This window comes from Haemaphysalis longicornis, unplaced genomic scaffold (genome assembly GCF_048455015.1).
Source record: "Haemaphysalis longicornis isolate Haplotype H1 unplaced genomic scaffold, Haemaphysalis longicornis Haplotype H1 scaffold_5, whole genome shotgun sequence".
Classification (NCBI taxonomy): Eukaryota; Metazoa; Arthropoda; class Arachnida; order Ixodida; family Ixodidae; genus Haemaphysalis; species Haemaphysalis longicornis.
This window is the reverse complement of record NW_027526385.1, coordinates 49145352-49172907: the sequence shown is the minus strand read 5'-3', so window position 1 is coordinate 49172907 and position 27556 is coordinate 49145352. Positions and strand designations below refer to the sequence as shown.

The 27556-nt window shown below is 46.4% G+C and overlaps 1 protein-coding gene across 1 annotated transcript in view; it reads right to left on the bottom strand.

Moving 5' to 3' along the window:
- Positions 1-26042, bottom strand: part of L(2)09851 (WD repeat-containing protein 1 l(2)09851) — a 35495-nt gene extending 9453 nt beyond the window's left edge. The window contains exons 1-5 of the mRNA XM_077670372.1: positions 25665-26042; positions 24660-24801; positions 17960-18098; positions 16353-16563; positions 10731-10870 (exon numbers count right to left, since the gene is read on the bottom strand). Of these exons, the coding sequence (XP_077526498.1) occupies positions 10731-10870; positions 16353-16563; positions 17960-18098; positions 24660-24801; positions 25665-25908 (876 nt within the window). The 5' untranslated portion in view covers positions 25909-26042. The remainder of the gene's footprint in view (positions 1-10730; positions 10871-16352; positions 16564-17959; positions 18099-24659; positions 24802-25664) is intronic.
- Positions 26043-27556: the final 1514 nt, after the last annotated feature.

Here is a 27556-nt window from a genome sequence, read left to right as displayed (position 1 = left end):
CAGACTGGCTGTCGCTACGGTCGGCACACGAGTGTGCCATGCTTTGCGCTCGCTTCACGATGACATGGTCTTGCGAGTGTTTAAGAAGTGCTGCATAAGCAATTCCCTGGACTGCACCGAGGACGACCTGCTGTGTGGGTGACAGCGAGCCATAAGCAGTCGTCCGACGATACTTCATACAGTTTTAAATGAGTAATCTAAGACAAAACAAGTTATAGTCTCAATAAAACAATGGTTGGTACCTAATTATTTTTTTTTTGCATTTTTCGGCTACAAGGTAAGGGGGTCGACCTATATTCCGCCTCGACCTATATTCCGCATTATACGGTAGTTGTGCTGCTGACCGCTGTGATTGTTCACCCAGCGCAAAAAAGTGCTTCCTGCTCCCTAGTTTTACGCTGTACGGTAAAAGTTTCAGTTGATTTTATTTCCTAAGTACCTGTATTGACTTCGCTGACTCTTCTCCCGTCTTCAAGTGGCCTTAGATTTTCCTACCAGCGCACCAGTCAGCGAAGCGTCGCATGTGCGCTTGTGCAGCGGTTGTGCGGAGCGACCTGGACTTGGAGCTAGATACAGTGTACAAACTAACAAACTAAAGAAAGGCACATTCTTCCATTCACAAACGTGTCGTGGCTTAGTTTCAACTGAGTGAACGAATTGCGACGACCCCTCGGCAGCCAGCAGACTATACGCTGTACCATAAATGCTGGGCTGACTGACTTTGTCGGAAGGCCAGCGAGCCGTGCAGTAGCGCAGTCAAGCCAAGTCAACTCCTCCTGACGTCACACAAAAACGCCACAGAAAATGGGCGAGGATGCAGAGAGGAGAACAGCATTTTCGAATTGATTTTTCTACTAAATACGCGTAAATGCACTCAGATGGTCGAAACATGGCCGGTCGACTCCGGACTACAATTTGCGCTAGTAATCCTGCAATGTTTACAAATCACTTCAGTGTCCCTTTAAAAGGCCAACTGCACTCAAATTTTTCTTTGTCCAAATTTGATCCAAATCAGTAGTCTAAGCCTTTAAAATCACCATGGCGAAATCCTAAGCTTCGTAATTACAGAGCACGCTAGGCACCGTCGTTCAAAATAGCCCCGCACAGACGACGTTTGCACCTGGCGGAGAGTCGCCGAAACAAGTTCCGAGTGGCCTGTGACAGAGGTTGGGGAACCTGTCCCGTGGAGCTCGCACTTCTCCGGCGACTTGCACGGCGCTGCGCCGTGCGCAGGGGTGCGTTCACCCGGGGTTTCTCTGCTACACCAGTGCTCTGTACCGCCGTCGCCATCGCATGTTTAAAACTAACAGCATAGGTAGCAATATCTCCCATTTTTTTTCAGTGAACGTTTTGCAGTTGGCAAAACTTTTTTACTTGAAAATAATATTTTTACTAAAAGAAAAATAGCGCGAAATGCGCACTTGCCTTTCTTTTGTCATTCCCATTGCATCACAGAAAAAAAAAAAAGATATAAATTCTTGACCACTTGCACTTCCGCGTCCAATATTTGCCATATTGGGCGTGCCCAACGCCACCTCCATCCTTTTGACCTTTACCAAAGTTTGACGACCTAACTAGAGTTGTAAACGCGGGTATAAACATTTGTGCGACTTTTGCCTCGCTCGCTAAGTGAACCAAAATCAGCCTATCTCGCAGTAACAAAGACATCAGCACAAATATTGGCCGTCGTCTTCGCGAAGTGCGAAAGCTAACGAAGCTGCTCCTGTCCTAAACAATGTACTAGATTTTTGTTCAATTCCCAAGTGAAGGATTCACTTTGGCAGAGCATTAGATTTAGTCTAATTGAAAGCAAAATGTTTTCAAGAGCACACATGTCTCTGGTGAAAGTAGAAAGCAGCGGTAGATAGGTTACTTTTCCGTGTTTTAGTGCATCATTTAGATATGGAAGCTGGCTTAGTTTCAGACCACTTTTATGATTCGATTCTCGATGTGCAGCAAGGCGAAAAATACTGGGCCGAAATTCACTAAGCTGTTTTTACGTAATATATAGTAGAAATAGTGATTGTTCTCTCCAAAGAGAGCGATGTGATAGCTGAGGCGTCGGCTAACGAAAGATGCTTTCCGATATCGTATGAGCTACAGTCGAACACGGATATATCGAACTCCAAGGGGATCGCGAAATAGTTCGATATATGAAAAATTCGATATAAAAAATATGGGCTCTGAGACCTCACCTGTGGCGGACGACCACTTACCGATCGGTGCAATCAAGAATGACAACTAAGTCCACACAAACGACGCAACAGGATGCTTTATTTGCGTGAAAAGAAATCGCTGATCTTGGCCTGCTTCTTCGTCCTGTATATGGAATTAAACACGCTGGCCTCGATCTTCTTGAGGATATCCAGGTGCGACATCCCCGTTCCCTCCATGTCGCCGCAACTACGTCGAATGAAGCGGAACGCAGCCTCCAGTTCACCGGTGGAGTACGATCGTGTGGCTTCATCCGCGTCCGGATGATTTTCGCCACCCGAGCTATGAGCCTGGGTTCCTGCAACCGCAGCTACGATATCCTCGTCACCGGCGCTCGGAACAGCCTAAACATTCCTGTCAGCGTTCGCGAAGTTGCCGGTAGACACTCCGGCTGGAACAGCAGCCGGCAAAACGGACGACAGCTCGCGAAAGGTGTCCTCCATGCCCTCTTCGTCGTCATCGCCGTCTTCGCAAACTTCTTAAAATTCAGACGTCACGAAGCCTGCCTTCCGGAAGCAGTTGGCCACGCTCTGCTTTACGCTGTTTCAGGCACCCGCCATCATGTGTATGGCCCCCAGCTGGTCAACTTTAAGCTAGGTGCCCACGCGGAGGTTCATCAAAAGCCTACCGAGGAGTCGCCTCCTGTATCCAACGTTGAACGACTTAGCCAAGCGGTCGAGCGGCTGCAGCCTGGCTATTGTGTTTGGAGGCAGAAACTTGAGCTCGATGTTGTCGAGCTCGCAGATGGTTTGGTTGGCCGAGCAGTTATCCATGAGAAAGCAAGCGTGACGCTCCGAGGCCCGGGCTTCTGTGCCTGTAGGGTTTCGGCAAAGGCACTAAGCGACTGCGGAAAGCGGGGGGTGCAGCGACCGCCGAAGAGCACCTTCCAGCTCGCGCGGCGTTCGATATACCCAATGTCGAGAAAAATACCGTTCGATATAAACGTACGAATTCCTATACTTATACACAGAATTTTCAAGGGGATAATTCATGAGTTCGATATAGACAATAATTCGATATACCCGTGTTCGATATAACCGTGTTCGACTGTAGTAGCTTTGTAAATCAGGGCTCACTTTTGTACTCGCAATGCCAAGGATTGCTACTCCGACAGTTATTCTGATGGAAAAAAAAATTACTGACGGACGGTCTATTTCATCTTGACTGATAGCAGCGCGGTGCCGGAATTGCGCTTAACTCAATTATCCCGGGCAAAAGTTAGTGGAAGTTCTTTTGTGGAAATAACAGTGCGAAACGGGACGCTACGATGCGCATTTGAAGGCGGCTCTGAGCGGCCGCCGGTTCTGGCGCTGCCACGTCCGTTCCATCACGTACGTCACGTCCGGCCGCCGGTAATGGCCGCCTTTTCTATTCAGTTTCGGTTCCGAAAACGCCAATGTCGCGAGCCGTTTGCGACGCGCGCGTTGATGTTTGAAACACAGTATTTTGCATTTCGCACCCTTTTTATGTGTACTATTACGTGGCATTATTTTTACGTTGTCGAAAATTTGAGTGCAGTTGGCCTTTAAGTTCGCTGCGGTTTTATCCATGGTTTATCCATGAAAGACCTTCAGCAGTGCACAACCCCTCTCCAAAAGCTCGTGCATACCGTGTTTCCACGTGTATAACCCGCACCAAAAATGCGAAAATTTTAGTAAAAAAGTAGGGGTGCGGATAATATGCGGGGTTTTTTCCTTTAGTGCAGGTTCACGGCAATGTGCGTTGTGCAATGAAGCTCCTACGCAGTAACACTGACTAAGCCTTCCAAGGCAGCGATTGCGCACAACATACAAGGACAAGAAAAAAAACAAGGACAAGTGCACTCTAACAACTGAATTTTATTAGTGAATTGTGACTTTCGCCTTGCAGTCAGTGTATTCTGCTTGCTAAATATACGCTTTTCCTATCTCCAAAATATGTCACATGTTGCTTGAGCAGTAGCTTTGGTGCAGCCTTTCATGTACCAAATGTGCGGGCAATACGCGAGGATCTTTTTTCCTGATCCGGCGGCCTGAAAGTGGGGGTGCGGATTATATGCAGGGGTGGGTTATACGCGCGAAAATACGGTACATGAATGCACTGACTCCATTATGCAGACCCGAAAAGAAGAATGCAACCCTGTGGGTGCTGGGGATCAGATCACCATCCTTGCTGTTTGCAAAGTTTGAATCGCACATGAGCTTGTGTTCTGTCTTGTAATCATGTTGTATTCCCTCCACTGTAATGCCTTATGGTGCTGTGGGTATCAAATAAACAAACAAACCATGACAACACTTCTGTGACAACAAAAGGGGTTTCCTACAAAAAATTTTACTATCTAATATAGGGTCCGAGAGACAGAGGAAGGATTCCTCATGACTTGCGTGTTTCCCCATAAAATGGAATGGCAATGCCAAAAAAAAAGTGCCTCTGACGCTCCACACCCTTGATTAGACAAGCTAGCGCATGGTATCGGGCCAATCGCTAGCTAAATAGATATGGATGGTCATCATATTGTGTCAACAAAGAAAACTGCCCCAGACCTATGTTCACAAAACACATACCCACGCTAAGACAGACCAAGAACAGAAGGAACCTGCACACATGCATTAAAGGCACCCTGCAACTCTTTCAATAAGCGCTTTCACTCTTTCCTTCGCTCCTGGAACGGAGCGGCAAGGCGTGATTTGCTCGTTGCACTAGATACATCTTCCATTTCTGCTTTCTTTTTTTGTGGCTTTATTTTTACAGTTGCTATCGAAAAGCGTTCATTGCTGCAACTGAAGGAAAACCGGCCAACAGCCGCTACTAGCCTTAGTAACGTAATTCGAGCGGTCGAAGAACGTCAAGACCGGGAAAGAGAAAAATTGTTTGAGCGAGTTTACAAGTTATCTGATGGGCATAGAGCAGCAATTTTTGGCTGAGATACTTTGCGACCCCCTAATCCAAATACTGGGTGCGTTGGGTGACAGCGTTCTGCAAGATTTAAAAAAAAGTTGAAAATAGTGTTGCAGGGTTGCTATAAAAGTGCAGCTTAGTTGGCTTGCTTCCCAGTTTCAATTCTTTCTTGGCGTAATAGCACACCCGTGGTGACTTTCTCCGGAACAAGTCTACGGCTGTTCCTTGCTTTTCAGCATAACTGCCAAGGTGCCATCTTTACCAAGCAGAGTTGGATGCGGAGGTGATTTTTGGCAATGCTAAAGGACTAGCTGCTGGACTGGGCAAGAACGAAACGGAACACTGGCTCCACACTGAAATTTTTAAAGACAACAGTCTTTCTTGGACTGCTTCAACGCGGAAATTTTGGTCTGCCTGTCTGTCTGTCCCTCAACTGAGCCGCCTGGCCAAAGTTAAGGCAGATGCTAAACAATAGGTTTATGCACCCACAGCCAAATTTAAACATCTAATTCGGGTGGCAATGCCCATAATTCTCAACACTGTTGAGCCCAAAACAAAATATTACGCATATCTGAGGCAAGACACCAATACATACCGTATTTATTCGAATATAGGTCGACCTTTTTTTTCCGAAAATGTGCTTAAAAATTGAGGGTCGACCTATAATCGTGACCGAAGAACCTCGACCTATAGTCGTGATCAAAAATGGCGAGCGCACCGAGCGATCCGTTTCTTCGTCGCGCCCGGCGCTCCTCAATTTGAGGCGGCAGCGCGGAGCGTCTAGAACAAAGACAGGCAAAAAATAAAGGAAAAATAACAAAACAATCAGCGTAAGAAAACCACCCACAGTCACTGCCGGCATTACCTGCGGCCGAACCGGACACGAGCGAGCTGACGTACTGGCTAGAGAGCCAGATTGGCTTGGCTTGGTGTCTTCGGAGCCGCGGTAGCGGCTAGCGCGAGGTGGGGGTAAAGGTGACTTTCGCCACCTAGCGTAGCCGCGTAGCCACCTCGTGAACGGAACGGCGTTGCCTGCTTCGCTCGCTGTCTCTACTATCTCCCGTTCTCCGTTTCATGCGCTTTCTTTGTGCTTGCTTCGTTGGGATTTCCGCAGATAACGTTTTTCTCGTACGCATTTCGCGATGTCACGTCGGACTTTAACTCTTTCGCTACCGCAGAAAATTGACCAATTTTGGGGGGTCCAAGAAAACATTTTTTTTTCTGCTAAAAAATTATTTAGGCACTAATTGCAGGAGCACAAAATGCAGATTATTTAACGGCCTTTCCAATAACACCAGTTTTTAAAGGTTTTCATATATCATAGTTGTGAAAAAAAATATCAAAATCAAAAGTTTTGCCAAGTTGTCGAAAAAAATGATAAAAAAGGAGTTGTGTATATCAAACCACCGGTAGTAGAAAAAAATTAGAATATACATTTTGCAGGGAAACATTTAAAAAACACACCCTAAAAAAAATGTCGACTTGCGCGGAACAGTTTTTCAGATATAAAAAAAAAATGTTAGCACGCACGGTGCTCGTGTCATGCGGTGAAGCCCAACCTCTAATTCAAACTGTGCAATTTTGGGTGGTTCCTTGGAATAAATCTGGCGGTTTGACGTTATCAGAGGCACCAATTTGCCCCCACATAACGTAAAAACATCTTGTCAATGGCTGACTTTGCATTTACAGCGAGCACAATATTTGGGACACGCACGCGATGCAGAAAAAAACATGCATGAAGTTGAAAACGGAACGCCGTGGCTGATGTTTGTTGTCGTTCACGGTCAGTTATCTCTCAAAACATAAAGCTGAGCTTTATTATCATCTTCTTACTCGCAATTGTAGCCTTGCTCGCAAAAATGAGGTACGATGAGCTAGAATCGTCCCCTGCGATCTTTGGCCGAGTAGCAGTCGCGCGCTAAAAAAGATCAGCACAACGAGCCTCCTCTATTGCAGCGCCACCTAACATTTTTCAAATGAAACAGTACAAAAACTTATCAGAGACTCCGTCCGAATAGACAGTTCAACTAAGCAGCAACATTAGACACCCGGATATACCCTCGCATGAAAACGAAACTGGAAGGCGAACAGCTGGCAGTGTAAGGCCGGTTTGAAGCGCTGTCCTCGGCGGAACAGATATCTGGCGACTGGGTGTGACCTTTTGACTTGCATCTGAAGTTCTTATCGCAGAAATCGGGTTAGGGTGGGGGGAAACGAGGAGCGGCGTGCTTTGTTCGAGGATCAGTCGCGGACGCTTCAGGCGCCATGGCAGTTAGCCTTGAAGTTGGGTAACTGCGTAGTTGCGCTAAATATGAATTTCGCGATGCAGAAACGAAACCGAAACTGTTGTAAACTGTTTGGGAATGGTCCTGGGGTAAGTAGAACTACCAGAGTACTTAGGACAACTTGCGCAAAGGCGATAAAACTGCCTAAAATCATAAAGTAGCTTTGCAACCAGGCACTGCTTGACATTTTCAGCCGATTTCTGGGATTATTACTGTCAGAGCGTGAACCTGACGATTGAAAATCGTTTGCTAGTTCCCCATTCACGCCCTGATAGCAAAAAACAAGCGCTGGTGCAGAGTAATTACGAGTTGCACGCATTCTTCGTTGGTAGCCTTGAGGCGCGATGACCACGCCCCTTTTCCACAACCAGGTGATTCAAAAGCGTGTCAAAAATCACGTTTCCGTTGCAAAAATGAAAACAAAACTGATTTTGAAAGGCCATTTTCTGATCTAACTCCGAACAGCTTTACTTGTTCGAGAAACGCCTGGAACGCTATGAAAAAGCGCTCCCAAAAGTATCGATCAAATTGATCGATTTTGATAGGCGCGGTAGCGAAAGAGTTAAGCGGCGGGTGATCCTGTTTGCTGAGAACTTGAACAACTGCGCCGCTCAGCGAGAGTTAGACGTTAATGAAAAGCTGATCAGGGGATGGCGGAAACAGCGGGACGAACTTTTTGCTTGTAGGGGACTGCGTCGTGCGTTTCGTGGCCCTACAATTGGGAGGCACGATGCTCTCGAGAAAAAACTCCGGCTGCACGTGGAAGAGGAGCGTGCGATATTCAGACCAAAGCTCAATAGTTAGTGCTGCGAGGCAGGATTGGCCGTTCAGCTGGTTCAGCCTTCAAAGCCAGTAGGGGCGGGGGTGGGTAATGAACTGCGGTGCATGCGGCGCAAGTTCCGACGACGACGCAGTGTGTGGCTCCGACCAGTGAGGTGACCGCGTTGTAAATAAATGGGAGTTTTAAAAAGTTTCCCAAGTTTTTTCTTAAAAGTATGGGTCGACCTATAATCGAATATATTTTTTTTTTTTCGGCGACTTCAATTTTTAGGGGGTCGACCTATATTCGTGCTCGACCTATTTTCGAATAAATACGGTAAGTGATATCCGCAGTGTTCCTTTATAAAAATACACGGGCAGTTGATTTAATGATAAATACACCCAGAAAAATAAAAAAAGCGGTTGCCCGCAGTTTTCCTAGTGGCATTTTAAGAAATTCAATGGCAACATTAACAAAAGGTTTTTACGCTCCTTGTAAAATGCTACCTGCTACAGCTTTTGCACATACTTTTAACACTAATCTTAAACACATGCTCTCCTCTTGTTTCACGTTTAACTGCTACCATCGTTAGTTCAAGCGTTCAGCAACTTGCAGATACCGTATTTACTCGCGTAATGAACCCTCCCCCCACTTGTCTTCTTGAGAATTCACTTTTGTGTCACTTTGAATAAAAAATGCAGCAGGAATATGTTTCTATCTCAGCATGGTTGCTGATCCCTTAGACCATCACAGTAACTTGATATCACGCCACAGTACGCCCAGAAATGCTAAAAACGCATTCCAACAAAAAGAAATCTCAACCGTAGCAAGAGACGTGAGCGCGAGTGCCGTGGCTCACAATTTAAAAATTGCGCGCTTGCGGAGCGCCACCTGCTGAACGCAAAACAAACCTTCTTGCGCTGTAAAAACGTTCCTGCGTGCGAACAAAGCACAAAACGTACTCCGTACTCGTTCCTTGCTCTTTGTTGTTATGGCTGGCTCTGGCGGCGTGCGAACAAAGCACTAAAACGTACTCCGCACTCCCTTGCCCTTGAGGTTGCGCGACTTCGACATTACGCTTGTGGTTTTGTTGTTCAGCTGTGTTCTGACCTTTTTTTTTTTTTGTGTATGTGTTTCTAGTGCGCAACGGCCAGTACATGAGCTACACAGCTAGATTTTGGTGGAGCATGCGTTGATGCAAATGGAAACCGTGCGGCTGGGCGGCACTTCAGTGTACGCTACGGGCGAAAATGAGGTTTTTGGGCGACGAACAGGGATCGCCGTGTGTTTCGTGGGTCCAAAGAAGGAAAGTTTCCCGGTGTTGGAATAGAAGTTTTGGAGTACCTTGCTGCCACGCAAGACGGTGCGCTGTAGGCCGACAACAAATGTGAGGCAGCAAGCGACTTTAGTAAGGAGGACAGCTCCATGGCGAGTAGGGGCCCACTAGCATGTTGCGGATAAAAAAGAAATTTGATTACATAATTACGTACGTGTTTTTACGAAAATGGCAAGGCTCTGACAGTGCTTCTCTTAGCAACTTTATTGTATGAAATTTCAACCTTTAAAACTGTTGAAATTTTTTCACGCGTAATAACCCTTCCCCCCCAAATTCAAGCCAAATTTTTTAGAAAAAGTGGGTTCATTACGGGAGTAAATACGGTATGTCGCCACAGAATGGGTGCAGTGGGATGCACCAGAAGTAACTGAATGCAAACCGACACAAAGCCCCAGAATCCCCTAATCTGACAGCCTGCAAAGAAGTTGACCCCGATTGGCTGGCGAGACGAACAAGAGCCAAACGGGGACGACCGAATGGCTTGCCAATACGATTAAGGGGGGACACTGGTCTTAAAACACCCTCTTTTAATTTTCTAGTGAACTTTGCGAAACTTGTCAGTCTTGCTGCTTTTCTCCCACTGATTTGAGATATGCCATTATTTTCTCAGTAGGTCAATTAGTTCCCAAGATAATTAGCACTAATTAGCCATTTTTATTCAAGCAATAGACAAAACAGTGTTGGTCATAAAACTGTAATCTTTATATTTTCCAATACCATGAACCCTGGTGAGTGCAATTTGATGCATCGCTTGGAACTAATTTTACAGCTCATTAAACTTTGGTAGCACCAGTGGCAAGGAGCCATTTTGAGTGCCCATTTCAAACACCAAAGTTTAACGAGCTGTAAAATTAGTTCCAAGCGGTGCATCAAAAAACTGCTTCGATTATTGCACTCACCAGGGTTCATGGTATCGGAAAATATAAAGATTACAGTTTTATGACCAACACTGTTTTGTCTATTGCTTGACTAAAAATGGCTAATTAGTGCTAATTATCTTGGAACTAATTGACCTACTGAGAAAATAATGGCATATCTGAAATCAGTGGGAGAAAAGCAGCAAGACTGACAAGTTTCACAAAGTTCACTAGAAAATTAAAAGAGGCTGTTTTAAGACCAGTGTCCCCCCTTAACCAATAAGGCATAACTTTAATCATAACAACCAATAAAGCCACTGAATCCTCGTCTTCTCAGCAATGCAAAGAATGCAACCCAGAGGCAAGGAAAGACAACATGCTCAGTTCGATGGGGTGCTGACCGTGGGTTCGGTGGGTGACCACTGGATGTCCTCGACCGAAGCCGTGTGCGCTGTGTACGGCCGCTGGTCAACATGCCAACTGCTTTCCTGGGGCTTCCACAGGTGGATGCTCTTGAGGCAGTCGCCGGTCGCCAGCACACCTGTAAACACGGCAGCCACACCTCAAGACCACCAACGTACAAAACACTTCAAATGAAATGGGTAAAAAGCGCTTTGCAGGCAAGAACCTAGCAATACTTATCAAAGACTCCATCACAGCTGCATCCTGTCTGCATCTGTTTAAGAGCAAAGCTCTTTAGCAAATCACAACTTTTCGTGTCTGCAGTTAAAAATACCAAGAAACTGCCGAGCACGCGCACGTGAGTGCGGGCCTCGCGGCGACTGCCCAGCGTCCCCGGCGCACGTTTGTCAAGCCAAGCATGCCGACTTAGAAAATTGGCCAAGATTAGCCAAAAATACTGCAGCGTTCGCCGTATTCACGGCAACACTCGCTTGGAACGAGAAAGACACGTAATAGCGTACGCCCCTCCAAGGTGATGTTCAATGATTATCAACGCAGAAATTTGGGCTAGTCGGTGATACGACTTCGACATGGTAAGAGGTGCCCTGGACGGGGACACAAGAAAAGACAGTGACACGGGACGAGCGCTAATTAGTGCTCGTCCCGTGTCACCGTCTTTTTTTGTGTCCCCGTCCAGTGCGCCTTTTACCAAGTCAAAAATGATTATCACATCCAAAAAATGAAAGGAGCTCACCGTTAGAGCAACAAAGGTGGAGTAAAGGCCGTTGTGGCAGTGAAAAAGCAAATCGGCTGCAATCGTGAGATCAAACCGTCGTTATAACTGCGTACACATTCGCTACCTTCAAGTCTTGCGCATTAGGGTGAGCTTGCTTCAGCTTGCTTCATTTGTTTTCCTTTTGCTTTTCAGCCTTTCGGTGCAAATGACTGGCAGCACTTTCTCCATGCCCCAGATTTCCTGTAATTAGAGTTCTTGCTGGCTCGTGTGCCCCTATTTTTCTCACGTACTGTTACATTTACTGGTCAGACTACAACGTCGAACCTCAATATAACAAAGTAGTACTTTCCGGAAAAAAAGAACTTCATTTTATCGCGAAGTTCGTTGCACCGAGGTGACGCAAATGATGTCATCGTGAAGACACTAATTTTCTACATTATTTTAAACGAAACAATAAACAAATTGGCCAGCGAGCGTGGTATAGTAAAGTTATCTCGAAATCTCGACTGATGGTTCGAGGTAAATGATGCCGCAAACCTCACACGATGCTAGAGCAACTACCACGAGGCGGGCGTATTTATCGAATACGTGAAAAGGAAACCCAGTGGCAGTCCATTTGTGTCAAGCAACTCTGGGACTGGTCACATGCTCTTGCGGGCTAATGGGAACATGACTCACAGGCAGGAGGAAGACGAGGTCACTTCAAAATGGCGGAACTAGTTATGTTGGCGCTGTCGCTTTGTGCCCTGTGTACGCTGATCGGTAAATAATGATTGACTGTAAGGTTTAACGCGCCGACGCAACGCAGGCGGTGAGGCGCGCCGTAGTGGAGGGCTCCGGGTTAATTTTGACCACCCGGGGATCTTTAATGTGCGCCGAAATCTCGTACACACGGGCGTTTCTGCTTTTCGCCTCCATCAGAAAAGCGGCCGCTGCGGCTGGGAACCGAACCCGCGACCTCGTGTTCAGAAGCGCAACGCCTCAGCCACTGAGCCACCGCGGCGGGTCACGATCGGCATATCAATACCGGCCGTTGACCGCCTGATTACTGCTGGGTTGCTTAAAGGAGCCATGAAGAGAAAATGCAAGTTGGTTTTACTCGAAAGATTTCGTGTTTTATAGTGCCCCCAGCGCTTGTCCGGATACAAACGGTGCTTTATTCACTGAGAAATTAAACAATTTAGGTTAAAATTTTGATTTTCCCGCTCAATCGTGCGTTTTCGTGGTCCCAAATGACATCACAGGAACCGACCGCTCTGCAGCCTAGAGTACCTTCATTCACGCATCTGCCGTACAGGGTAGAGACATGCATACGCTGGCGCCGCCATTTTCGGTTGCTCGCTCGCCGCCGAAGCAAGTCATTGTGTCAAAACCGCAGTAAAATTATCGCCGCAACGCGGTTTACTGAAGAAGTTTGAATCATATTGTCTGTTTCGCATTGCTAGGTCTCGTGGGAAACGAAAAGAATAACGCGTTGAGCCCGTTGGCCCAATTGCGGCGGCACGGGACCGTTCAAAGGTTGTCTCCACCTTGTACAGCGGTGTTGATTTGTTCCCGCGTTTCTTTACGTTCCGTAACCTAGATGGCGCCACCATACCGTGGCAAGCGTTTAGTTTGTTTTTGCCCGCATTTAAACCTGGCTTGTTTTTGTTCTGGGAGAAAATATTCGTTCCCTGAAACAGTGCTCGCTCGACAAATGGGGTCACGTAAGACACCGTTGCTTGCGTCAATCGGCCAGTGTCGTCTGAGACAACCCCAAGCCCCGTAGTGCTGTGCAGCTAAACCAAGCGTGCTGTGTGCAGTACGAACAGCAGAACGCATCAGTACTTCTATGTTTACATGTGCTTTCGTAACTTCCACTGTTTGTCCCATCATTCTTATTGCTTTGTAAAGAATGTGCCCTAAATTTAAGCGCAAATCGCTCGTTCGTCTAGTTTGTAAGCTCTACCTAATTTGCGTCTGCTTCTGCCAGCCTCCGCCAATCGCAGAGCTTAGCTCATGTGACATCATAGGTTCTGTTGCGGGAAATGAGCTGGTGGGTCGCATGACCATTCCCGTTTTTCCTAATTATGTAGCTTATTTGAGCGAAGTTTACGTTAAAAGTGGTGTCAGTATGATTCTAACGAGACAATCTTTTGAATGAACCAAACTTGTGTTTTCTCTTCATGGCTCCTTTAAAGCACTGCGCTAGGCCTGCAGTACGCTTGCGGCGCTTATTGGTATTGTGTGAAGGCTGCAACTTCATCAAAAGTTAATAGACCAGATAAAGGGGAAATCCCTAAGGAGGAGTATGTTTCTGCGAAGGGAAGTTTGACATCCGCCTCAATGGTCCAGTGTTTGAATCCTGGACCAGGATGAATTTTTCTTCAACTGCGAAGTTTCTGAGAAAGTTGTATAGGTGGTATTCAATGAAAAGTTTAGCGGGCGATTTCTCCGCCTGGCAACACTGAAAACCGCATGTCGGTGGCCACCGTGCCAGCGCATGCGCTTTGCGCCCGCATCTCGAAGGAAAAAAAAAACACCAGCGTACATCGTCTGCTGCGTTTCAGCCCGATTATCGGTAGTGGCGTCAACAGATATACAGTTGAACCCCTTTATAAGACACATGTACCGGGGACCAGTTTATGTCTCTTCTACGAGATGTCTCTTATAAGCAAAAAAAACCATGTTTTCACTTACTAATCAGACCCTAGTACAATGTGGGCACCGTATGACTAAAATAAGATCAAAAGAATGCTACAGCATGTTGCAAAAGATTCATTATAATTTATGCTTGGCCCCCAGAATTTATGAAACAGTTCTGAATCTTTGTTTGCTTCATGACTGTATTTACACTGTTTTTTACAACCGATTCTGCAAGCTTTTTTTCATTTCACTGTTTGCGGAACACGAATCGTAGATGTTGAGTTCACAAGCCTGATGAATAGCCAGAGCGCACAGCTTCTTCCACTGTGTGCTCAGGCTATTCATTACGCTTGCAGGACTCAACATCTGCAATGCTTCTTGATTGGCAGCTACGCGAGTGGGAGAGCCCGCACGTGCAGTCATGCTCCAGCGTGGGAGAAGTCAAGTTTAACGTGTTGCAAAATGACCAAAAATAGCTAAATCAAAAACATTTTTCCAACGTTGTATTCTTTAGTCATTTGTCTGCCTAGCCACGGTGTAATCGCCATTCTCTGTGAAGTGGTTATATTGTAATTGCAACCCAAAATAATGGCAATTAATCATTAATTTTCTCAAAAAATAATCAGCTTGCAAAACATCTAATTGCAGGTTTGAAATCAGCACAAAGAACTCTATAATGCTGTGCAGTCTCATTAAAATCGGTCAGTAAATTAAAAAAATAGCTTTAAGACCAGTCCGCCTTCTTAATTTACATGACGATGATGAGTGGATTTTAATTGCGCGAGGCCAACTAAGGACAAGGAGTGCCAGTTTAATTTTAATTCAATTTACAGAACTGTTTCATTTACACAGCGCAAGCATAAATTATTCACCACAAATTAGGGCTGCTGACGAGTGTCTATTATGGCACAAGGTCCGTGCAAGCACAAATCTGCTCTTCAAAAGTGTCAGCTACTGCACAAGGCTTCTCGAAGCACACATCCCTTACTTTTTTTAAAGAGCGTATTCTTTCTTGTAGGAAACTGGCTTCCGCTAGTGATTCTCTAAGCAGCCATCACTTGTTCTCTTCTAGCTCTTTTACAAGAGCAGCCACTCTTTTTTTGTTCTTCTGCACATCTAACACCATCTGTCTTTCTGTCTACTTTTTCTGGAATTCCTCTTTAAACACCCTGTAGGAATTGCAAAGCTTCTTCACCACCTTTTCAGTAATTTCAGCTTTGTTCACACCGCCTGTTGCCAACACAGCATCGGGTTTGCCTCCAATTCAGAAGTCCAGAAATTTATTTGAAGCTTTCTTTGCTTGGTTCATGCAAAATCTTTGTCTGGTGTCCTTTGAATTTTTCCTTTTTGCCTCAACGAGATTTTCTGATCACAGGACATAGCCTACTGTTGATCGGCTTGTAACCTAGAGCAAATTTAACACCCCGAATACGGTTGCCCTTACCACAACACGAGCGACCAAAGCGCGTTGAACCACGAAGAAAACACACAACTTCGCTGCAGTTGAAAGAATCCTTCCTTAGAATCACACTCACACCAATCTTAACGCAAACTTCGATCAAATGGGTTACATAATGAGGAAAACAGAAGAAACGGTCGTGAATTAACAGCTACTTTGTAGGGGCACTTAAGACGCCACGAACACAAAGTACAGGTTTGGTTTATTCAAAAAACTGCTTCATCCCAATAACAATGGTACCGATTTCATTGTGAACTCCAAAGAATAATTTGATTTTGAGGTATATGACTTCGTGGGATTTCGTTTGTGTGATTGGCAGCACCCAATCAAACCCACGGCCAGGACACGTGACTGCGACTGGAGTGTTGCGCTTCACTTGATCACATCAACTGAATGCAAGATTGCCTTTAACAGACTTATAACTCTGTTCTTAGTAGTTCCGCGATTATATCACTGCTGACATCCGTAGCCTGAAATGAAAAAGTTTTCACGACTGTGGATTTCTGTTTCGGTTAAAAAAAAAAAAAAAAAAAGGAAAAGGACTTTCTAGCCAGGAATGACATCTAGTGAATAACCAAAAACCAAGTTTTTTTTTTTTTTTTCCGTTCAACAAAGTTCTATTTTGTCTTCATGGCCTGTTTAATTAACATGCAGTTTGAAGTTAAGTGGCAAGAGAGCCATTTCCGCATTCTTTTTACTACGTACTCCTTCGACCCACAACAGCAACGGCACCAGCACGACACCCTGCACAACTGAGTGAGGGAAGAATGGGAAAGGGGCAGTGGAAGAAGCCCGCCTTACCCGGCTTGGTGGGCGACCAGTCGACGGCGTACCCCTCGGCCAGGTGCCCCCCAAAGTTGAAGAGCGGCTTGGGCGCCTCGTGGTTGCGTACGTAGGAGGACATGGCCGACGGGTGGTCGAGGACGTGCAGGGGCTTGGCCAGGTCCCACAGGTACACCCGTCGGTTCTCCGACCACGACGCCGCCAGCGTCCGCTCGCCCACTTTCGCCACCTGCCATTATCACAGTGGCAGAACGAAAAAGGGTCTCGTGGTTTTGTACAGGCTTCAGTGACACGAGTGTGGGATCACTGATATCAGACCCATGGCTGTGGGTTTGGGCGAGTTGGTAATGCATGCTGTACTTCAATCGCCCAAAAAACAGACAAAGACTGAAGCGAGACGACACGACAGAGCGCGCGACGACACGACACAGAGCGCTCTGGGTCATGTCTCACTTCAGTCTTGTCCATTTTTTGGGCCATTGAAGTACATCAGACCCGTGGCTGTTACAACACAATTCTAAGGAAAGCTACTGTGCTAGGTTTTTATGGCACAGCCCTCTTGCGCCGTGACAAAAAGACCGCAGCTCACGCTGCGCCCAAATTGCACATTTGGGAGTATAGTAATTGCCAGTGCACTTTTTAATGTGCTTTAAAAGATTGCGAGGCACTCATTGATACAGTTCTTGAATATTCCCTGAGAAGGCTGATTTGGTCGCTTATGACTTGGAAAGAGCAGGAACGAAAGCAAATTACTTTAGGCATTCAGTATCAAGAAAGCTGGTCAGAATGCATGTCTGGTTCCTTCCTGGCCTTTACTGACAAGAATTAGGTTTTTTCAGCCGCCAGAAAATGAAGTCTTGTATGCATGTTAAGCCTTTGTTTGGTTTATGTTTTCATTTTGTGGTTTGTAATGAAAAGTACTGTTGATGTGGTGGCTGTTCATGCATAGTTCACTTGTGTGGGAGGAGGCAACTTGTTCCAAATAAATCACTTGAGATGAGAGTCCAGCATTGTCCCGTTGCATTTTTCTAGTCCTTTCTTGTTTTTTTTTTTTGTTTTGCTGGCTTTTTTTAGCTTTAGGAATGAACCAAATGGCCCAACTTTAAGCCCTTTTTAACAAAATGTTGTCGTGCTACTAACCGAAAATTATAAAGTACCCTTTTTAATATTACCCATTCTCACTACAACATCTAAGAACACATTGAGTAGTGCAACGAAACACACACCAGAAAGACGACACGGGACAGGCGCTTGTCCCGCATCCTCTTTCTTGTGTGTGTTTTCTGGCGCTACTCAATATGTTCTTAGACCAAAACCAACACGCCCAGCAACAAGTTCTCACTACAACATAGACAGGAGAAACCAGTGTGAGGTGGGGGGATTTATCGGTCAGTAAATGCGAAACACCACGTCAATCACTATCAAAATAAGAAAATGACAAAAACAAAACAAAAACAAAAAAGCACATAACAGATACACAACATCTTTTGGTGACTTTTCTTTAAAATCTGCACTGAAGCCCCATTTTATAGCCTGAGTTATCCGTCCCGCTACCGTCAAAGACCCCGACAAGCAAAACCAGTACCGCTGCATAGCCCGGGTACGAAGCTGGTTGCCCAACTCACCCTGACACGATTGACGCAACCGTTGTGCGGAATGAGTGCCGTCTCCAACTCCGGCTTGGCATCCTCATCGTCGCTGTCCGAGCTGTCCTCGTCATCGCCCGCATCCTTCTTTGCCGCCTCTCTGTTGCGGCTCAGGTTGCTGCAAGGACAACACAGCCACGTCACCGGTATACCCAGTCACCAATACGTCACGTGACCAAACACCGTATTCGCACGATTATAATCCGCACCTTATTTATGAAAATACGAGGTTCAGGAATACTGGTGCGTCACAAAGACTCAAAGCTCAAAACCGGAACTGTCAACTCGAAACCGAAATGAAGAGGCTCAATGAATGATGGACGTTTCGTTTGAATGCAAAGCGATCATCTTGGCGGAAACAGAAGGGACCCGGGCAGAGTCCCGTGCATAAAGCATCCCGGAGTCATGTGTTCGCTATAGGCGAAAACAAAGGGACCAAATTTTTAAGTGCAAAGCTTTACAGGAGGGCTTTTGCTGCCCACAGCGTATGCAGATTTATGGTAAAGTAAATTTCTCGCGCAATTGTCAGGCATCTGTTAATGGCATTATTTCGCGTGCGTGGCAGAATCGGCGGCAAGTTTTTTTTTTTTTTTTTTTTTTTTTGTGATTTCGGGTGGGGAATTCTACTACGCGTTATAATCGGGGGGCCCGTTACAATCGCTCAAGCCCGGTACATCCAAACAAGGTCACCAACCATCTGGCTAAAAGTCGTTACGACAGCGGCACGATGATGTTGAGCACAGGGGCCACAAGTTTGTAATCTCGCCACCATCGACATACAGTAATACTTCATTAACTCATATGTGGCAGGTAGGCCAAAAATACTACAAAACGATTACAATACTACAATACTACAAATCTACAAAACGATTACCATCATCATCACCAGCCTATCAACGCCCACTGTAGGGCAAAGGCCTCTCCCATTAATCTCCAATTACCACGGTCCTGTGCTAACTGCGACCAATTCATCCCCGCAAACTTCTTGATCCCATCTGCCCACCCACGGCCGCTCGATGGAAACTAGGTCCGGCCTGCCGAACGCGCCTCTCCGCCGGTGACGGTGTTAGTTTCCCTTTCCGCCGCAGCGTCAGTCGTGGCGCTAATCATCGGTGAAAGATGAGCGGCAGCTGCCGGCTGCGGTCACGGTTTCAATACGGTGTAAGTTGTTCATGACTGCCCCGACGGCCGAAGTCATCCTTATAATTTATAATATTACGCGGTGATAAGTGAGGCGGAAACTCACAATAAAGGCGTCACGGACTAACTAGTATTTCAGAAGTAGGCACAGCGCTACATTTGTTTTCCTTTTAGCGCGCCGCATGCGACGTTAGCAGGTGGCGTATTGCTAACATCGAGCGCAATAGGCGGATTTCTTTCTAAAGACTTTCCCAAGGCTTTCAGGAATAATATTTAGCATGGCAAGCTAGTCTGAGCAACCGCATTTGTTTATTACAAAACAGCTTACAACTTGAGCGTACGTAAAAATTACATGAACGTTTCGTGCTGTGTCGTACATGCCCATTTCTCAATGCGCGTTTGACAAATGTGACTGGATATTTTCACACCTTGCTTTAACTGTGTTTTCAAAGAGAACTGGAATAATCCAATACCTTTTAGGATCCATTGGTCCATTTGCTTTGGAAATATTGTTCGACGGCGCGTTAGGTTACCGGGTACACAAAATTATGGAAGACACACGAATGAAATGGACAGATCGAACGCAACTATGAACTGATTTATTGCAACCAGAACACTATTTACATGGGAACCAAAACACGGAAATGAGTACAGGATGCAGTAGAATGCTGTAAAACTTCGGCAGTCGTTCTTTGATTTACACTAGTTGCACAACGTAATATACAGTTGGAAAATAAATTAAACTGTATTAAATCCATGTGACATCAAAGGTAAATTTAATACAACATTTAAAGAGGGATTTACTGGGTTTGTGAGAAAATATGCAATTCATCTTCGCCTATGGTTCACCAGCAATCAGCTTTACAAGCGGAAAACTTTTGGCGAGAAATGTTTTCCTGAAAGCTTCAGTAGATTCTCTAAAGAGCTATTAACGTCGCCAGCATTTCGCAAAGCTCATGACAGGGTACGGGTCCCTGTTGCTGGCGCACCACATCAGCGGACAGTCTGCGAGGTGTGGGAATACGGTGTTTGAAAGGAGCTTACAAATTTGTCCGCTGTGTCGAACTGCCTGTACAGCGCGATTCCCCTCGAACTTCTTCACTTGTTCACGAAATTCGTCGCAGCATTTTTGCAGTTTTTGTAGTTTTTCGTTTAGTCTGTTTTCTTTCATATTAAGGCGGCGGGCATTTCTCTTGGTGTTATCGAAAAAGCCTGTCAGATCGAACGAAGTCTGGCATTCTCGAGTCTCAAAATTACGTTGGCCGCATGATTGCATGTCCGTGAGAGAGTACAGGATTGGGTCTAACCTCTTTCGGTGAGTGCGGTTGACCTCTTTCTTCATTATCCGTTAGGCCCAGAATTGAACGCTCAATCGTTCCATGTTCTGCAACCATTGTGCTCACTTGCCCTTGATTGCGTACTTGAGATGCCGACGCACACGCCTCGAGCAGCGGCCGAACAAGCGCCCTCCTCCTTTTCGGGCTTTCCGGCAACACGTACGTTGGGTGCGGCGGAAATCTTGACACAGCTGTTGGGAGCAACAACTTGCCCTACAATCCCACCGTGTAGTCATCCTCTTTGAAGTGCAGCGAGCAAACGACCGATCTGGAGCTTGGCTTCCGTTGGCTGCCCTTGTTGATCCCTTGACGGGAGATGTTGTGCAGCCAGGCGTCTCGGAGTCGTTCTTTGGAGGGAACTCGTGGCAGCAGACGCCCAGGGTTTTCGAGGAATTCGACTTGCAGCGCGGCACGCAGCAGTTTTGGGCATTTCATAACGAGGAGCACACTCGCACGATATATTGCACGAGCAGTGCGCGGAATTCGGCGAAACGAATAGCTCAAAGCGCTCACGCGTGCTTCAACAATCCCGCCGCTGCTGCTCTTCGCGCCCAAGCCGGAGTCTGCGCCGATACGTGGCACCCCACCGCGAGTACAAGCGGCAACCGTAAACTTCGCTTCCATGTCCTCGCCCGTCGCCGACGCGCGATGCTGCAAGCCGCATTCATCCTTCCAACCGTGTTGCTTGCCCGCGTTAATTCCGATTCCACCCTCCCGAAGTTAACATGTACAGATTATTAAAACTGGAAGCTGAGCTAATTCGGTTCCGTTCATAATGAAAAATGACAAGCAGCGTAAATGCTATACAACATAGAATCACGCAAAAATACACAAGTTATCACTGCCAAGAAGTTCTTATTAAATCTATTAATATCAAGCGGCCTATGAGACTTCACAGGTAAGATTTCACACATACGGGAAACTCGACCGCACATGCTAAATCGAACCACGATTCAAACGAAATACGGAAAGAAGAAAGCAAACCACAAACACATTACCGATAGTACACAGGTGTTTCCCTCAGGCAAAGCAGCGCATCTACGTACGCCGCGCATCGTACACAGCGCATCTAAGCATTTTATGTCCCTTTTTAACGAGTAAATATCCGGTTTACTAATAAATGTGACCTTCTGCAATTTCTCAGCATTTGGGAACATTTGGCTGGGATTAAAATTACCGTGCCTGAATTCAAACATGAGACTGCCCTGGGGCTGCTGAGCCTGTGTTTGGCAAGGTTAAAACACGGCCGTTTTAGAATTGTCCTTCAGTTAGCAGGGTGCATGGGAGCAGTAATGGAGTTTTATATTCCAACACAAACGCGCTGCTGTGTTTAAAGCGAATTAGCATTGTAACATGCTGCACAGTCATATTCCCGAACATCGCGGAAACTGGGTTGCGGGAGCGGCCGCATCGCACTCGTCTTTTTAAACCGCGAACAAGAATTACCGTCATCAAACAGATGAAATTCTTAGGCATTGAAGATATATCTTTGCCGTAAATTGTGGTGTCATTATTTTCCAGATACGTGTGTTAGAACGCGAGTAAACGACGTTTAAAGGGGCGATGATCGTCGATATTCCGTAGGCGCTCCGAAGCGAGGGCCGCGGAAGCCGTCACCGATGTGTGGCGCCCCCGCCGAAAGTAGCGGCGCGTGAATGGGCAGGCCGGACCTAGTTTCCATCGAGCGGCCGTGGCCCACCTAACGTTCTGCCGCCCCCTGCCATGCTTGCCTTCTCTAGGGATCCACTCTGTTACCCTTAATGACCAACGGTTGTCTTGCCTTCGCATTACATGCCCCGCCCACGTCCGTTTTTTCTTCTTAATTTCTACTAATATGTCCTTCACACGCATTTGTTCCCTGACCCACTCCGCTCTCTTCTTGTCCCTTAATGTTACACTTATCATCATCCATTCCATTGCTCGGTGAGTCGTCCTCAATTTAAGCTGAACCCTCTTAGTGAGCCTTCAAGTTTTCTGCCCCGTAGGCGAGTACCGGTAAGATGCAGCTGTCATACACTTTCTTCTTCGGGGACAATGGTAGGCTGCCATTCATTATCTGAGAATGCCTTCCGAATGCACTGCACCCGGATGCGCAAAATGATAATTACATCATAATCGGTTACAGCAAGGCTGAGAATGCAAGTTTGGTAGGTTTAACACTGGTTTTTGACCACAACTAGATCTGAAGGGTCTTAGTGTATTGTAAAACTGCATTAGTGCGTACACGTTTGGGCAGTAATTTATGGTACTACCCGAACTACAGCTTGACATGGTTCGTATTAACTAACTACTTTTTGCAGTGCAGTTGAACCTCGTATAACGAACACCACTACAGCGAATTATATCTATAGTGAACTAAATACGAACTTTAGTGAGTCACGCATCATTTGAACAATACTTATTCTTTTATAACGAAAGTGAAACTACGACAGCCGCGCGCACTATCGGATATAACGAAGAAATATTTGACCAGTAGGCTGAGGCGCTACTTGGGAGACAAACTCCCAGCGTCCCAAACTGCAGAAGTAGAAAAGGCCCCTTTGTTTGCGGACACTGTGGAAGACTTCACTGTGGAAGAGTAGCCACCAGACATAGATCACATCCTTCCTCGAAAAAATAACAACGCAGGCCTGTATTGTCCAATGAACTTTGCTCTGTTGTGATTTCCCATTTCATGTTCTGGTTCACTGAGCTTAAAATGCCACAAAGGGAAAGATAAGGGTTAATTTATTTATAGTAGGTTGAAAGACTAAAATAATTCGTTTTTGTACCAAGGATTCTTGCGGGAGCCAAATTACCATTGGTTTGAACCGAGTTTTAGCTCTACTGCTACAATGCATATCGGATATAATGAACTAATCTGCTGTCCCGATACCACTTCGTTAAAATGAGGTTCGACAGTACAATAGAGCCTAATCAGTAAACACACATATAACCGTAGTCAAAGATCAAAACGTGATTTCAAACGACCGTGGTAGCATTATCAACCTTGTCATTATTGGGTAAGCATAGCACCATTTCTTACGGAGTCGGTATTTCTGCTTTTCCAGAGGGGATGTTCAGCTGAGGTTGCATTACATTTCAATGACACAGGAATGCAAAAGCAGTTTGGCGCAGAGATCCCAGCATGTATAAAAGTATCTTCAATGCATCGAATTAACCGGAAAAGTTCAAATGCAGCTTTGAAGCAACATATGAGATAATTCACACAAAACTAAACACTGAAGCCGCTTTAGTGACTGCAGAAGTAGCAAGGTGAACTAAGACACTGCAACAGTTTCCAAATGAATAAACAGGAGAAATGAGTGTGCTTCATCTGCGTGTGCGCCCTGTTGACAACAATGTAGCCTCCACAGTGCTGCATCTAGCTTGCGGTATGAACTATAGAGGGTTTTCAGACCATGGGAGCACACAGGTGCCCAAGTAGTCTATCCCTTGTCTGTCACAGCTCACGCAGTGAGCTGCCATATTTACTAGATTCTAATTTACAAAATTCTGAGGAGATACTGAAAAGAAAAGTAAATACAAGAGTTATGGGTCCACTTAGATTAGAAGATTTATATTCAAACACAGTTAGTAGTCGCCAAAACAGAAAAGTGACATGCAGTTGTCTCCAGAGCTTTTAGTGCCCCCTAGAGGCGGAGCTATAAGAAGAGTATTGTAGCAATTAGTATCCGCGGCCGTAGCCAACCAAGGCGCAAGTTACAAGTAGCCATTTTGAAAAGTGTTTCGATAATTCCGTATCAAATCGGCAGTACAAGTGCACCGGCTTGGTGCCGCTATGTCGGCAGCAGTGTCGTTTCAATGCCACCTTTGAATCAAAAGTGTCATGGCGGCCGGGAGCTCGTCGAACCTCTAGCCAAGGCAACAACTTGGCACCGATGATAGAAATTCCGTGCTTGCGGGGTCATGCGAGAAGCCTGGGATGACACCTTGGCAGACTTGACCAAAAAGCTTGGCTCTCAGCTTGCTATTCGGGAGCGGCGAATAATTTTGAAATCTCGAATACCTACATTTGGGTCGAAGTGAATAACGAATACAGAGCAAGTAATTATTAACCCGTGTCTTCGGGCTCAGCAGCCCAACGCCATTGTCGCTGATCCTCCGTGGTGGGTTGGCTGCTGCTAGGAGCCGGATGATGAAGTATTTCGTGTCCTAATTTATTAAATCATTTGTTACCATAACTAACAGTAACTTTTTACCTCATTTTCATCACCATCAAGTGGTTCAAGTGCGACCGTTCAGCCTGGGTACCCGCCGTGAGGTAGCAGGTCAGTGGAAAACGGTCCGCCCTGTTGTCCCCGAGGGAGTCCTTGATAATGTCGAAGCTGAGGCAGGGGGCGACTGCAAGAGAAGGCAGTTTACAAAAAAGCGCCCAACTACCAACCATTACAAAAAGACAACCAAGAGAACTGCGTGAAGGCATAAAAATTCTGTTGCATTGTTGCAGTTACAGGCTTTCGTGCAAACACTTCCATTTTTCTTTAGCACGAGCAGTTTTTCTTGCCTTCTGCTAGCGCAAGCGCACACAACCGCAATGCAAGATCACATTTGAAAAATGGCGCTTTGAGTTAGAAAACGCCGAGACTAGAATCCTGCCTTAGATCAAGAGCATGAAAATTGTTGACACACTTTAAAAAAAAAAAAAAGGCTGGCGTGTAATTAGCGTCGCCCAATCTCCCCTCACCGCGGCAACACATTGTCAGGGTAACTTTCCAAATCAGCTGCACGAAAGCAGTCCGTCTTGATTATTACCCGACCGTCTAAACAGCATCTGTTCGATGACTAGCCAGAGTCACTGTTAATTAACTATTTCTTGCTGTGGTTTGACGTGTTCCTTGCTTGGGCTGGGGTTTCGTCCACACGTAGCCATCACTAGAATCACGTCCACCCATTTATAACTACCATTAGTAATTAATTATTAACGGTGACTCTGGCTAGACTGAGCGGTAAAATCGGCCGGTTGGGTAAAAATCGAGACGGACTGCTCTCACCGCGAGTTGTGAAGCGGGCGCAGCACGATGTTGCCTCGGTGGGAAAAGATTTGGAGACGCAAAATAGAAGCCAGCATAAAAAAGGTGAAATACACAACAGGTCGTTACGGGCAGATTCGGCGAGGAGTAAAAGTCAGTTTGAACCGGCGCCTGAACTCCGGACACGCGCTAGTCTGTCTAGATGCGCTCTGACGTACGGATGGGTTCACAAACCTGTTGTGGCCTGATGGTAAACGACGTAGGCCGACTGATCGCACTCAAGTTCTTCACCGTCTTCATTGGTCGTGGTCGTGCCGGGAACATAAACACGCCGCTCGGCCGCAGGCTGACTTGCCCCTGCTGCAGGCGCGGCGTCCTCGCCGTCGCCATCCGACATGTCGTCGTCCTCAACGTCGCCGTCTTCCATATCTTCGAAGTCCGAGTCTGAACTCGGCGCATCGCCGGCTGCGTCTGCCATTTTTCCACTCCGTAACCTGAAATGAATGACTTTTCACCGCTACTCGGCTGGGTTGCTCGTGCTGTCACGCAAAACAGCAACGCACATGGATAACTAAAGATGGCGGCGCTCTGTGTGATGCTTGTGGCAACTGGGCTTCTGCCTTTTGAATGAGCCACCAGGTGAGGTAGGGAAAGGCCCAGTAACGGGACTGCACTTACTGCTCTGACTTTAAAACTGACTTTAATTAGATTTCTCACGATATCAAAGCATTTTGAACCGTGTTCATATCGGTTCAATAGAACAAAGATGTGGGAGGTACTAACGAAATGTAGAAGTTGGAAACATTTTCGCGAAGTGCGCCAGGCTGTGCACATCCTCTCAATGCGCTAGGTAAGCGATATTCATTTTTCTTTTTATATTTTTTGGGGTGAGTTAGTCCTGGTATACGTGTGCGTGCTTTCACTGCACATGTCACTGAACTTGCCACGCATGGACAACCTTGAGAATGCTGGAGCATGATATCTGAATTTATATCATTCTATAGTGGGGCTTCTTTCGCCGCCTTTTAGAAAAAAGGGTGTTTTTAGATGCGACTGCATCTCATTCACTCGCCTTGTCCCTGCATCCAGCGTCGTCGGCGTTGTTGTCGGCGTCCACCTCTCCCCCATTCTCCTCGCCGCGCAGCTATTCCGCCCCCAGCAACTCATGCGGATATATGGGCGATCCCACATATGCCGGGAACTGGGGCCGACGTAATGGTTTGTTAGTCAGCACATCGGAGAACCGGTCTGGAGATCAGTGGTCCGGGCACACGATCGGCGCGTTTGCGCATGCGCACAACCGGTTTCGCCGCAACTGCGCACGCGCGCGATGTGGCGTCGGTCGACTACGGGTGCTTTACTGGGGCCGGTTCTACGCTCTGCAAAACGCTTATTATATAAACCATAAACCGTATATACCTTTCGTTTGAACCTTGGCCCGTTTTTTGTATATTTGTGGCCAAAAAATTTTTTCCACCCACATGCATGGGTTGTGTGAAAGATTGTCTTCGCTTCCTTCGCTGCAAACTAGTCAGTAGCGTCCACTTTGCAGACCAGCCCACCTCACAGTATGCACACAGATCGAGAAAACTGACATGCATTGATAAGACTAGAACGCGCATGCGCCCTCGGCTATCTCGACAGAAGGCGCTCACCCGGAAGGCGTCGCGCCGATAGTTACCGCGCATAGCTCCCTTGTTGCGATTTATTTTGTGACCGACAGTACACCTGTGTTTTGACGCTCCTTAGGTAGGCAAGTTATTCCGGATCAAATTCAGTCATTCCGTACCTGCGAATGTACGAAACCAACAGCGCTAACCGTTCTCTAACCCAAAGGTCCCCGCGCCGAGATGCCCAATAGACGACCCATCGCATTGAATCGCGCCTGCTGATCGAGAGAACCAAACGTGTAAGCACAAGTGGGCAGAAGTTGCCATGAGCGGCCCCTCGCTCCAGATACCTGTTCCTTTTCCCTTCCCCAATTTTGACCTGAATGTGCCAAGGGGAATGTGCAATGCGCATGCGCTGAGGTGAGACCTTTCAGCCGAGTCATTTCGATGGACCGACAAACTGGCAGACGGGGATAGCTCTCGCGCTTCTAAAGCGTTCTTTCCAGAACGGATTGC